We start from the raw sequence: 15,572 nt of genomic DNA, 5'->3' as shown, positions 1-15,572 counted from the left end.
TTTTCTAACCTATTTTCCAAAAACAAATAGGAGAATGGATTTGAAATTATCAATTTTTGTAAGAAGAAAAAACACGATAAAAAAAGGCTTGTTTAAAAACTTTTTCTGGAAACCAACGCAGATCTTTGTGCAGTCTGTTTTGACTTACAAAAAATAATTAGTTGCTGTAGGAGAGAGTATGCACCCATGATCCTAAAAAACTATTAGACCAATTTACTGAATATGTTTTCATATCGATCTCTAAAGTAACAGCACATGATAGCAAATTTTATACCTTATTATAATTTAATAATCATTTTTTTACCAGAATATCTTAAGATTTGAAATTATTAAAACTAAAAACACTCAATTGAGATCAGGGGTACATACTAGTATGCTCTCTTGATTCTACCTATATGCACCCTTGATCCTATGCATGTACAGTCAAAGCCAAAAAAAACTGGCCGAGAAATTTCTTTTTTTTTTTTACAAACTCTTAAGTTAATTTTAAAAAAACCATTTAATGAGTAATTTTATTTAAGTTACCGATATAAATCGATAAAAAAAATCATGCTTATACAAGTATCATTTTATATATATATATATATATATATATACATATATATATATATATATATATATATATATATATATATATATATATATATATATATATATATATATATATATATATATATTAAATAAGAAAAAAACCCTCAAAATTGTTTATTAAAGAAAATCAACGCCGAAGCATTAAAAAACACGTTTTACAATGTAATGTTGCTATCAGAAAAGGTGTTACCAAGCATATATAGTACAAAATAATTGTTGACAGAGTTGTTCTATTGTATTATTATCTTGATTGAGTCATTTTCTTCTGAACGCACTCTCTTAAATTAATACTTTGTCATAGCAACTTTTGCAGCGAGGACTGCTTTAATTCTCCGAGGAATACTATCAACAAGTCTTGTTAATAACAATGGGTCTAAGCTATTTCATGCCTCTTGAACGCAATTGAAAAGATTAGTTTCATTTGTTGGATTTTTTTTTTCAATATAGGTTTTCAATTAGATTTAGGTCGGACGATTGACTAGGCCACCAGTTCAATGAAATCATTTTTTTTAAAACATATACTTTATTACGTTTTGCTGTGCGCATAGGATCATTATCTTGTTGAAATAGGTATTTATTATCTGAAAATAATTCCATGCCGCTTGACTTTGCACAATAAACAAGGTCCCATGGTACTGGTATCGATCCATATCCCCTTAAATCTTGTGGGTCCTCCCCGTAGCATGCGCTGCAAAGTATCCCCATACGTTTATCTTCTTTTGTTGTTTAACAGTAGATTTAGTACACCCAGGATGGTACTTTTAATTAATATGTCTCCAAACACAAAATCTTCGAATGCATTAAAACTAAAAGGAGACTTATCTCACCAAACAATTCTTCTCTTTTGTGCAATAGCCCAGGCTCCAATGTGCACTGCAACATTGGAGCCTACACGCTATGTTGAATTTTGATAGAAAAAGCTTCCTAACAGCCTAATGAGAGTCTAAAGTTTTGCACTCATGTAAACAACAAATGATAGTTTCCAGACATGTTGGTAATACCAGTTTACACTTTTATTTTATCTGTAGAAATGCGACGACTTTTAAGGGCAGCTTAAAAAATACTTCTATCTTCTCTTTTTGTAGTTTTTTTCTTTTTCCTGATCCAGAACGACGGGCTGTTTCTCCTGTCCTTATACTTTTTCAGATAATCAGTAATGGTACTTTTTCCACAACCAATCTTAAGTGCAATATCTCTATGAGTCATTCCAAATGATGACATTTTAACAATTCTTTCTTTATTGATATCATTAAGGACCATTCATATATATATTTATATATGGTATTTTATATATAGAAGGAATAAATTAGCATTATGAATACATATCAGATTTTTTTATATATACATGCTTAGGGTTAGATCAACCCTGCCTATATACAGTTTATATTTCTATTTTATCAAAAAATCTAATTGAGTTATTAAACCATAAAAAGTCATAAAAACAAGAAAAACGTATACTTGATCCGAGGTCAAATTTATACCATGAATGTGTAAGAATTATTTTTAAGTCATCAAAACTATGTCTATAATAAAAACCAATAAAGTTTTTATTAATTTTACTAAAAATTTATCTTTCTTAAGAGAAGAAAATACCAGCAATTTACTTTCCTTTACCAGCAATTGCTTTAACTAGTTTTTGAAGAGTTGTGAGATCTGTCTCATCAACATTATAAATGTTTTGTGGCTGAATCTTGTGTCGCAGATGTATATCTTTTAGATTAGAGAAAACCTCTCCCACGGTATAACGATTAAAAGCAGTTGCTCATGCCATACTAGTAGCTTCTGGATTTCGTAAAGATAACTCATTGCTACGTAACATAAAACCACGAAGCCACTATTTCTTAACGATTTTTAAACTTTTCCACAATTTAGGAATGCGCTTAAAAAGAGTAATTGCAAATTTATAGGAAAGTTTGCGTGTTGTTTTGTTTGACAATTCATAACGAAGTTTTGAAGCCCTTAAAAAATAGTGTAATAAAGATGTTTCTTCTTCGTTGGTAAAGGATTGCATGGTAACGAAGTTAGGTTTGCCGACTGTATTTGTAGTTAGTTGACATTTCCTTACATATCGCTTAGGTGTCATTAAATTTATTTTCCTCTCCTTAGATACACGATAAACTGTACTACCATGAAGAACTACATTAACAGCCACTCGCATTTCATTTTCATAAACTTTACCTCAAGGTGGTCTATATATATATATATATATATATATATATATATATATATATATATATATATATATATATATATATATATATATATATATATATATATATATATATATATATAAGTTTATAGTAGTATTCTCTAACCAAAACACAGTTAATTTTGAAGATACAGTATTATAACACGCCAGCTATCAGCCCTCTTTAATAAGTTATGTAAGTAAGGATAATACTATAGGATCGAGGTATACGGACACGGATCAAGGGTGCAAGTTCTCCCCTAACTATAACTGCATGTAAAGCGAGATGGATACTTTTGTTTTGTATTTTAATAATTATAGTTTCAAAAACGCAAACGGATGTCAATTGGGTTTTTTTCGCCTTCCTTGTTTAGAAGCTGTTCAAAATAAATACAAAAACTTTTCCCATTAGATGAAATGAATTGCTTGTATTTGTGTTGTAGTTCGTTGAAGCAAAGACATAATATAGATGGACATAAATAGATGGATGTTCAACTCATTGTTTAAAAGCAAAGATATCCGCGTTATCAATTGTCATGGATGACAATAGCAAAACAATAGGAAACATATGCGTCACGTGGAAATATTGTTATAAATTAAACATCAAAATGGTCACAGTCTTATCTATTCAATTAAATAAAAAAAACTTTATTGTGAAAAGTACTGTGTTTATTATATTGTAATGTATTTTTAAAAAATATTCTATGTATTTAGTTACCCTGGTATTACTCCCGTATAAATATATAATAAAAAATTTAAATTATATGATTATTCTACAACTCTACTTTAAAAATAAATTCAAACACCAAAAAATATCAAAAAGTTGCGAGACAAAAAAAGATTTAATTTCAGTCAAGTTTAAATCTTTAACAAACTAGTAAAATCTAATAGTGGGATTGCCAACAGTCTCTAGGTTGTTTTTTTTTACACATTTTTCACTTCCAACAAGGCTGCAAGCAACCACTATTAGAGTTAAAAGTTACTGAAAGAGAAATGATGAAATTTATAGAGCAAGATAACGATTGACAGACAACTTAAAAGATTGCAAACTAAATGAATCAAGAAAGCAAGATAAAGGAAGCAAATTCCAAAGAACTGATATTCGAAGAAAAAAACTAGACAAATAAGAATTTTTGGAACACTTAGGAACAGTCACAGTAAAAGGATGAAACTTAATTGGATGAAGAGTAACACGAGCATGAATTTTTGTAGATAGCAAAGAGACGCTAGCTCTTTAGAGCAGTGCCCATTATAGTTTTATAGAAAATAGAAAAAGAAGCAAAATTACGACGTAATAATAGTCGCAGGTTGGCTGCAAGAGCAGGTCCAACTATGTTTACAATGCACTTTTTCACCTTTTCTAAAAGAGAAAGAGCATCATTCGAAGACTCGCCCCAGATATAGCAACAGTATTCCATACAAGAACGATTTGAGATTTATAGTGATAAAGAATAGAATCCAAAGTTAGAAAGTGGCGAGCAAGATAAAGAAAAGCAACATTAGCAGATGCTAATATTGCATTTGATTTGATATTTGGTTTCCAAGAAAGATCGGAAGTAAGATTTAATCCTAGAAGATGAGGGGGAGATAATTAATCGAGCACATTACCGTTCATAAATATAGGAAGGTCTAGATTATTGCGATACAATTAGCTGAAAAAAATTGAGTTTTATTTGAATTAAAGTTCACCAGTCACTGTGATCTCCATGCTGTAGCAGAAGTGAGATCCTTTTAAAGCTCAAATACCCTACCAAGTAACCATGAGCGAGATCTCGTCTCGTTCTCGTTTCTCGTGAGAAATGGGACTTCTCGTGAGAAACGAGAAATAGAAAATTCTCGCGAGAAGTAGAACGAGACTTAAATATTGTATAATTTTCCAAATTAAAAATTATTATAATTTACAAAATGCTTAATATTTTGACTCCGTGATTTTAATTAGATTTTTTAATTAGATTTTTTTTTAAAATCTAATTAAAAAATTTTAATTAGATTTTAAATATTTTTAATTAGATTTTAAACACAAATACTTTTTTGTATAAAATGGTGCACTTTCGACTTAATTTCATTAGTTTACCAGTGGAATTCAACTTGACACATATTGCTCATAATGAAAAGAAATATTCTTGCCTCATTTAAACGATCAAAAATGTCAGCAAGAAAAAACAAAATCTGGAGATATTTTCAAAAAACAAGTGACGGTGCTGAATGCAAGGCGTGCAAAAAGTCTTTGAAAACAAAAGATGGAAACACAAGCGGACTTCATCGTCACCTCGAAAAAAAACACAGCCAAGATTACGTTGATTATTCTGAAAAAACTGACGACTCTCTTCTTCCTCCTCCTAAGAAGAAACAACGAACCATGGTCGAAATGCTTGAAACAAAGTCCAAATATGACAAAGATAATTCCATTCAAAAACAGTTTGACTCTGCAATGCTGGATTACTTTTGCACTGATCTGGCATCCTTTTCAGCAGTCGAAGGAAGAGGTTTCAAGAAATTGTTTGACATTGGAAACCCTAAACTGAGCCTTCATCACAAAACAACATATTCAAGAAGGCTTTCAATTCAGTCGATTATTATGCTCTTCATTCCAGCTTGAACTTCAAGAGAAGTTCAAGCTGGAATGAAGAGCATAATAACGGAGATTACGCCAAACCTAAAAAGTGCTGCATTTACTTCTGACCTTTGGACTTCTTGAGCTCATGACAGCTACATCTCTTGGACTTTTCATGCTATTGACGAAAATTGGAGACTACATCATTGGACACCCCATGTCCAACAGTTCCCAGGCAGACACACAGGTATCTTAATTGAAGGAAAGCTAGATTCTTTCTTAGAAGAACTAAATTTGCCTGCTGATTTGCCAATGTACTGCGTGAACGACCAGGCAAGAAACATGAAACTTTCAGTCAAATTGTCAAAGCGCCTTGACCAATACTTGTGCAACAATCATATTTTGCAATGTGCAGTTTGAGACTCATTTGGAATGACTGCTGGAGTGGATGATGCGTTGCAAACATGCAAAGATTTGGCTTCTTTAACTCACCAGTCAACAGTTGCAGCTGAGTTGCTTGAATCAGAATCAGACGCTCAAGGAATCAATTTTAGACAGTTACGCAAACCTGTTGACACAAGATGGAAAAGTGAACTGGATTGCATGGCTTCTGTCCTACATCTAAAGAGTGCAATTATCAGCTTATGTGCAAATGAAGATATTTTTTCTTCAAAGACCATCAGTGCATCACAGTGGAAATCAATCGAGGGAGCAGTAGAAATTTTGGCACCACTTAAAGAAGCTACAGAAACGTGGTCGGCTGAGTCTATTCTAACAATTAACACTGTCGCCGATTCTCTTTATTTAATCCATGACAAAATTGATCAATTTATTGAGACGGATGGAAAAAATGACTACGGTGTCTTGTATGCAAAAAACTTGAAAAGCTGCATTGAGAAAAGATTTTCTCTTTGTCACACTGGAAACTTATTGAGTGCTGCAGCAAACTACTTAAATTCTGTTTTAAAGGGACTTCACTTGAAGCTCTTCAAAAAATTTCAAACAACAAAAGAATGGTTAGCCTCACAGTTTAAGGATAATGTTGAGTGTCAGCCTGTTGCCAGAGTCCTTTCAGCAGATTTGTCCCCTAATTCAAAACTGAAGCGCAAGTTAAACGTCAGACTTGAAACACAAGGCCAACATCTGAACTGAATCCTATTTTGAGCGAAATGTGCCTGTATGAATATCTCCCTGATGCCAAAAAAGACTTTCCGATTCTTGATTGGTGGAAATTGCATTCAAATACATTGCCAGAACTCTCTTCATTAGCTAGACAAATTTTAGCTATTCCAGCAAGTTCAACTAAATCAGAGAGAGTTTTTAGCTCAGGTGGAAATGTCGTCCGATCATCCAGACACAACTTGCACCCAGAAAAAGTAGAACAAATCATCTTAATCAGAGATAACATTGTCTTGTTGGAAAAGTTTGGCAAAAAAATTCTGAATTAATATTTGAAAAAGTTGTTTACATTTGACAAATGTCATTTGTGTCTATTTGTCAAAACCATGTTTACATTTTTTTTTTTTACTTGGATTATAATAAATTTGTTTTCAAAAATTGTTAAATTTCTCGTCTCGGTCTCACGAGAAGTACTAACTTCTCGTCTCGGTCTCGTCTCGGTTTGAAAAAACCTAGTCTCGCTCATGGTTACCACCAAGCAATCAGAGAGTGTTAGCTTCTTAGCATGGCAAGAATAAATAATAGTATCATCAGCGAACAATGCCTCCTTAGATATGAGAATATCTAAGGAGGCATTGTTAATATGTAAATTAAAAAGAGTATAGAGCCAAGGTAAAGGAACCTCTGAAGTTACAGGATATAAAAAAGAGTGCTGTCCATCGAGAATAATTTTTGTTCTACAATTGGTAAGGAAGAAGATCTGTTGAAGAGTCTAAGCAGGAAAACACTTTAGATACAGAAGCTGAAATAATACGAATGTCAAGCAAGTGATCAACCTGTTTGTCAGCTATATCAGGTAGAACGCAACTAGTGGAATCTAGAGATGATATTGATGAAAAGTTCTTAGCAAACAATTCAGCTTTGTCTTTAGGTGAGGTGAGAAAATCTGAACCGTACAAAAGACGTTAAATAACAAATTTGCCCTTATTATAGATGCTTTTAAAGATTCTAATAAGTCACAAGAGCCTAATTTTTGAGATAAAATACGATATTTTGTGACCCTGTAAATAGCGGGCTTTGGTGTAAGACAAAACTTTTTACGATGGTTTCTAGCAATAGTAAGCAGACAACGATATTAGATAAAGAGAGAGGGCTTGGTCAATTTGATCAGAAATAACATCAAAAAGAGTGCAATCTTGAGATGAAGAAGAGCAATATAGAACTAAGGGAAAGGCGATAGAGTGAGATGGTGTTAAACAAAAGCACATAAAAGAATAGCCAGTGGATTCAAACCTTGTTTCCCAACAAATGGGTGAACTCTTACGAATATAAATGCCCAGGTCAAGCTTGTGACTATTGGAGTCTTTACGAATTAAAGTAAGCTATCAACACCATCAACACTAAGATCACAAGATGAGACAGCCGAACTCAAATTAGTCAGACAAAGAACAAGTAGGTCTGGTGAACTTTACCATAAACAGCAACAACAAGATATTTATTTTCCTCAAAATTTACAACTATATAATTACAATAATATTTTAATAATAATAATAATAGTAACAAGAATAATAATAATAGTGACAATAATAATAATAATAACAATAGTAATAGTAATAATAATAATAACAATAATAGCAATAATAATAATAATAACAAGAATATGTATAATATTATAAATAATAAAATCAAAATATTATTATTAAGAACAAATATAAATAAACAATTGAAAAGGAAGGAGTCACTCATGCAAAAACCTGATCAAAGGAGTGACACCAAATACTTATATTAATAATATTATTTTAAAAATAATAATAATAACAATAATAACTTTATTCATTAATAGAGCAAAAGTAGCTGCAAGAATAATAGTGTTTATAATAATTATAATAACAATAGTAATAATAAAAATGGCAGTATTAAAAATAATAAATAGTAATGACAAAAACAAAATAGTAAGAAGAAATGAAAAAAAAGAAAACTAAAAGAAGTTAATAATGATAAAAACATTAAAGTAAATTTTTTTTCGGAACTTGTTTAAGTTTATTTTATTTTAAATAAAGAAATGAAGATAAATTATTTTCAAGTTTTAATTTTTCAAACTCATTCACAATGCAAACAAGACTTCGATATCATTTACTGATGCACTGATGTGTAATTGAATACTTACCATACCTCAAAATTTTATAGGAAGATACATTTAGTTTTCCATTATTAATGTTTCTAGTTAATGTGAATGTATAAATCAAGTTTCAGTGAAAAAGGTTGTAATAGAGGAAGGTAAATTTTTAGTAACGGAGTCAAAAAAAAACGATTAGCGAATCTAACTAGTGCTGACAAGGTAGGAATTTTAAGTTTTTGAAGAAGTATAAAGTTTCTGTATAATAGAGTTGAAAATTTATTGTTCGGAATGATTGACGCTAAGCTGGTAACAATTTATTAGTATCACAGTTGCGAATTTGTCCCCAAACCTGACAACAGTAGTTGAGATGAGAATGAAAAATTGCAAAATACAGATTCTTAAGGGTAGTTTTATCAAAATAATGGCGAATTATTGAGAGCATGATATTAGCTCAATTAAGTTTTTTAAGGAGTGCATCTATATGAAAATTCCTTGATAGGTTCAAATCTATAAAAATACCAAAATATTTAACAAGGGGTCGTCCATAAAGTACGTACGCCAAAAATTTTGAAATTTGACCCCCCCCCCCCCTCCCCCCTGTTGCCATGCGTACTTTTATGTCCCCACCCCCCCTTTAAAGTACGTACGTTTCTCAAATACCCCCCCCCCCCTCAAATATCCCCCCCCCCCCATCCCTCCTGTTTTTTTTTCTTAATTAAAAAGTTTAATTAAAAAAAAAAAAGACCGAGGGTACCTTAGATACTTTATACTACCGCAAAGCTTTTTGCCTACGCATTTTAAAAACGTCTTTAAGTATAAATGCAAATAATAATTTAAATAAATTTAAAATTTCCTAATGAGAGTGTGTATTTGGGCGAAAGGTTTGTGCGGCGGCAATAGTCGACGGAGATCCAGGTTCGATTCTCGGTGAAATCTAGGAAAACTTTTTTTGTTTTTTTAACGAATCAAATGTAAATAAACTATACTTAAGGTGGACGTTTTTTTCAGGCACCCCTCTTTAGTAAGTAAAAAACGAGTCTAAGGTGAGATCAGTAATATTGAAAACAAAGGGCAAAACCCAGTGGGAGGGAGCAACAGCAAATTTTGTGCCCTTTTGCTATTTTAAGAAACTTTTTATTTTAGCAAAACCTAGCGGTCTTTGAGACGCCATTGACACGTTTTTTTTGGGGTGACTCCGTCCCATCAACCACGGCCCTCAGGTCTTACTCAGGGCCAGTATATAAGGGCGGGCATGTGTGCGGGCATGTGTGCATGTGTGCATTGATGATAGAACACTTTCACACAACGTGCAAACTTAAGTTTGTTAATATGCCAAATGAGGTGGCCTTGCAAAAAATTTGGATGGCGGAGGCCATCCAAATTTTTTTCCAAATCTAAAAGTTATAACCATGCAAAATTTACACCCCTCTCATTTTGGGGGTCGGGAGGGTAAGCGTTTTAAGGCTTTTTGTTCACAGGCCTCCGCCATCCCGATATTTTGCAAGGCCTCCTCATTTGGCATAGGTATAAACAAACTTAAGTTATGAGTTTGCACGATGTGTGAAAGTGTCCTATCTGGAACATCAAAAAATTCTGAGGGCGCCCATACATGTGTGTGCATAGAGGAAAACTATACCCTCTACTTCATATACCATACATCTTTTTATGTTGGCAAACTAGAATCTTTAGTCAGAATGTAACTTTTCTATTGATTAGCTGGTTAATTGTGATAAATTAGAAAATCGAAGTACGTACTTTTAAATTGAACCCTCCCCCCCCCCCCTCCCATACGCTTTCGTACGCTTTTTGAAGACCCCCCCCCCTCCCCCCTATGAGCGTACGTACTTTATGGACGACCCCCAACGTGTGTTGGATATAAACGTTTATTATTAATTTTAATTTTAGTTATTGTTGTATGAAAGTTTTTGTTTTAAAGATGAAAAAAATATTTATTCAGTTTTTTCAAAGTTCAGAGAAAGTTAAGTTTGCATCTCGCCGATGAACTAAACCTTTTAGATCTAAATTTATATTCTTACATAAGGAATGATGAGACAAAAAGATTGATGAAAAGTGGACAAAGTTATATAGATCATTAATATAAACCAAAAACAATAAAAGGCCAAGAAAAGAACTCTGGGGAGCACTACTAGCTATGTGTTTGTTATTTGATTTGTAACCATTAATGCGAATAAACTGCTTCAGATTTGAGAGATAAGATTGAAACCAATTACAAGCAACTCCTCGGTTTCCGTAATGTTCAAGTTTTATTTTTAATCAAAATGGTATGAATAACGGTATTGAAAGCTTTTTGTAAGTCGAAAAAAACACCACCAACGAAATGACCAGTATCCAGTGCCTTTTTTTTCTTTCGGTTTACTTATAAAAGCGTGGCAAGTAGAGTGCTGTGATCGAAATTCAGACTGAAATTCATTTAAATAGTTAAAGAAACTCAAAAATGAGTATAATCTTGAATACATTAGTTTTTCAAGGAGCTTACTAATGTTAGATAGAATTGAAATTGGTCTATAGTTAGTACATAAGAGTTTTGAGCCATTTTTAAATACTGGAATATACTAACACTTGGGGATTGGATACCTGCAAGCATAGCCGCCGAGAGAAATTTCGGGCCCTGGGGAAGTTTTCTTAACGGGCCCTCAATATGATCAATCATATACCCAGGACCGCCAGAAGCGAGCTCTGGTCATTGAAAATCAAAAATGAAAATTAATTAAATCTTTTAAAAGCAGATCTTTCTGAGAGTCCATGGCGGTTGAAGACTAATGAAAGAGAAAGGAGAGACAATTGCATTTGCTTTAAAGATGATAATGATGATGGTAGAGTGTTTTCATCTATAGGAGGCCGTTTTAAAGTACTGGGTGTGGCAGAAACGATAGAATCTAGTGGCACTGCATAATTAAGGTTTGAGCTCTGTTTGCTTTGGGTATTCTGCAGTTTTGCTGCAACTTCTTTATCAATTGATCCAATACGCTCAATCCTTTGATCTTCTAGAAAAGTGTGCTCCATAGCTGATATCATATTAACTTTGGCACAGTAGCATTTTTTTAGATCTTTGCATTGGCAAATGATAAATAAAAGATTTTAGCTAGCTTGTCCTTATAGAACTCAAGGTTTTTTTAATTTTCTGTCAGTAATTGGAATTTTTTGCAGCTTTTTGCTCTGCTCAAATAAGTTATAAACTCTTTTTGTCAATGATGTAAATAATGACACATTAAGTATGTTGCATTTTCCCCAAATTTTTAAGACCTGCATTGCTGTTAAAGCTGCTTCATTCTTTTTGTTGGCTTTTCCAGGAAGTTTCTGTAAAACTTTATTATATATTTAACTTTAATATTATTCGAAAAATGATATCACATCTTGTCCTGTTGGCAGATGCACCTCAGAGAGCGGCTTTGAAAATCCAAACAATGGATGATCTGTTTTAGATCTTAACATTCTATTTACTGAAATATATTTAGCAAAGTTTTTGTATATTATAGTATTATCATAGTATAGGTAAACATAGCAAAGTATTAAACTCTATATAGAAACAAAACATGTCACCACAAAGCATATTCGATTAATTAATATTCTTAATAAATATATTATACATTATAACGAGCTTATTGTTCAATTATAAATAATATTACTATTTATAAACAAAATATTCTTATTAACATTTAAAGATATGGCTTGTATTGAAACTTCGAGTAGAGCATGTATTTTATTAAATTTTATGCCTAATATTCAATTTTTTCAATTGAAATATCTTTCTTTTCAATGTGTTTTAAAAAATTTCAATAACCTTTTTAATACTAAAGTAAACATTTGGGTCATAATACTAATGAATAATACCTAATGGAATACCGAATGGAAACATACCTAATATGTTTTCCGTTTGTAACTTCTACGTAAAATAATAATTTTTAATGTAAAATTTGCGCTAAGTTGTATAAGTCAAAAACTGCTGCAGGGGTAATTTTTGTCCAATTTTGCTCATTTCGGTCTCGTTTTTTAGTTTTCTTATAGCTAATATGTGCTAATTTGTGCGACCGTGGCGCAGTGGTTAGAGCGCTTGCTTTATAAGCAGGAGATCTAGGTTCCAAACGAGCTCTGGACAAAATTTTCGCGTCTCGGTAAGGAAGGAGGCGTGAACTTCCTGGTTAAATGCACTTCCGCGGTGGAAAAAAAATATATAAAAATCAGGGAGAAAAGTTGTATTTCTGAAAAATTTTGTTTTCATTCTACCCTACCTCACAGCTTTGGAAAGGTGTATGCAGTATTAAAATAATAATCGTAATAAAACCAAAAGGTTCAAAAAGGTTCCAAAAATAGTTCTCACGTTTTCTTATTTGAAACCTAAACATTTTTCTGTAAAAAAAAGTTATTAGTAGCACGTATTTCTTTTATTTATTTAGCGTACAAGCTTTAATAATAAAAGCGAGTAGTTAATAATCAAAGTATTTATTACCTGACTATAAGAAATCATAAATAACCACTTTTTGACATAAATAACTTTTTACTTACTTTTAGTTTCTTTGTCTTTAATTACCGAAAGTGGAGCATTTTACAAATGACGAACTTTGAAAATTAGTTTAATTCTGTTTAATTTAGTCAGGTTTAATTTAAGTCTGTCGTTAACGGCCAATACAAATATCGTGTTTTTAGGTGAATGCACGTTTTCTCAGAAATTTAGCTAATTCAAAAATAATGCAAAGAAAATGTTTGTGTTATATTAAATATTAAATTAAAGTATATTCATATGTTTATTAAGAGGAATTTTAAATATTTAAATCTTTAATTGTCAGTTTTGATATTGTAAATATGACATAAGTTATTTTTAAACGAGTTTAAAAATAATCATGTCTTAGATTATTTTCTTTTTATTTCAAAAAGCGTTTGTAAAAAAAATTCAGTTATTGATTTTTATAAATACAAAAAGTATAAATGAGTTTTTATAAAAATAAAGATAAAAGACATTATACATAAAATTATATTTTTTTTAGAGTTTAATGCTATAAATATGTTTAATCCAAATGGTATGTGCTTATTAGTTTGAATTTACATAATATTATTTACGTGCATAAATACATGCATACATACATACATATATATACATACATATACACATATATTATACATATATATACATACATATACACATATATTATATATATATATATATATATATATATATATATATATATATATATATATATATATATATATATATATATATATATATATATATATATAAATTAGTAAAAACACTTATCTAATTTTTTTCTTCAACAGCATTTTTCTGCATCAGTAGGTTCATCAGGAAGCTTCCTGATGAACCTACTAATGGAGAAACATGCTGTTGAAGAAAAAAGTTAAATAAGTGTTTTTACTAATTTATTATTGCTCTGTTCTTTAAGAACATTGAGCACTCTATTTGTAGAACACACTGACATTTATATATATATATATATATATATATATATATATATATATATATATATATATATATATATATATATATATATGTTATGTATATATATATATATATATATATATATATATATTATATATATATATATATATATATATATATATATACGTATATATATATATATATATATATATATATACATATATATATATATATATGTATGTATATTTATATATATATATATATATATATATATATATGTTATGTATATATATATATATGTTATGTATATATATATATGTTATGTATATATATATATATATATATATACATATATATATATATATACATATATATATATATATATATATATATACATATATATATATATACATATATATATATATATATATATATATATATATATATATATATATATATATATATATATATATATATATATATATATATATATATATATATATATATATATATATATATATATATATATATATATGTTATATACAGGGGGGTGCAAAAAAAAAGCCACACTCAATTTTTTAATAATAAAACCAACAAAAAATGTTTTAAACTCATAAAATAAAAGTAATTCAGGACAATTTTTATAGAAGTATATATATTTTTATTAAACATTGAAAGAATTATTGTACAATAAAAAGAAATTAGGATTTGTAATGTATTTTTGAAGTTTTAGCTGTATTAGTACATAATTGCCCATCCTTTGATTCTTATGACTTTTGCGCATTTAGAAAACATACTATCTACAAGTCTTTTTAAGTAGTCATTTGGCAAAGCATTCTAATCAGCGAGAAGAATTTGGAACAGTTCGTCTTCATTTGTTGCTCTTCAATCTTGCAGTTCTCTACCCAATATAGACCAAAGATTTTCTATTGGATTTAAATCAGGAGACTGAGCTGGTCAAAACATAAGTGGTATCAATTTTGATTCCAGATATCTTTTATTCAACCATGCTATATGTTTGGGATCATTATCTTGTTGAAAGATATAGTTCTTATTATGGAAAAGTTCTTCTATACTTGGTCAAAAAGGATTAACTAAGATTTTGTGATACAAATGCTGGTCCATGGTACCCTCAACCTGGTAAAGCTTTCCAACTTTATATGCAGTGAAACAACCCCAAATATTATTCTTTTTGTCATGTTTAATGGTTGCCTTGCATTTTTGGGGTTGAATTTTTCCCCAATTAATTTCAAGCAATCAGATCGACCATTATAAAACAACACAAAAGGAGACTTATCGCTCCAAATAACTTTAGCCCAATGTTCACATGTCCAATCTTTGTGCTCAATGCATCACTTTAATCTTTTGTTGCGATTGATTTCACTAACAAAAGGTTTTTTGTTTACTTCCCAGAAAAAAACTCACTTGATGCTTTTATTTGATGAGATATTTTCTATTTTGAGATATTAGTAAGTTTCAAATCCAGTTTTTTCTCAGAATTTGTAACTTTATGATCTTTTTTAACAACCTTAAGAAAGTATCAATCTTCCTTTTTTAAAGTTTTAATTCAAAAAAGGAAGATTGATAC

The 15,572-nt window shown here is 30.3% G+C and overlaps 1 protein-coding gene across 2 annotated transcripts in view; it reads left to right on the top strand.

Moving 5' to 3' along the window:
- The first annotated feature begins 13,454 nt into the window (after positions 1–13,454).
- Positions 13,455–15,572, top strand: part of LOC100202567 (mitogen-activated protein kinase kinase kinase 7) — a 49,542-nt gene continuing 47,424 nt past the window's right edge. For both annotated transcript variants that reach the window (XM_065793078.1, XM_065793077.1), the window contains exon 1: positions 13,455–13,607. In XM_065793078.1, the coding sequence (XP_065649150.1) occupies positions 13,592–13,607 (16 nt within the window). In that variant the 5' untranslated portion in view covers positions 13,455–13,591. The remainder of the gene's footprint in view (positions 13,608–15,572) is intronic.

Source organism: Hydra vulgaris, chromosome 03 (assembly GCF_038396675.1).
Source record: "Hydra vulgaris chromosome 03, alternate assembly HydraT2T_AEP".
In the NCBI taxonomy this organism is placed as follows: domain Eukaryota; kingdom Metazoa; phylum Cnidaria; class Hydrozoa; order Anthoathecata; family Hydridae; genus Hydra; species Hydra vulgaris.
Note: the sequence above shows the minus strand (reverse complement) of the source record. Positions and strands in the feature narration are given on the sequence as shown.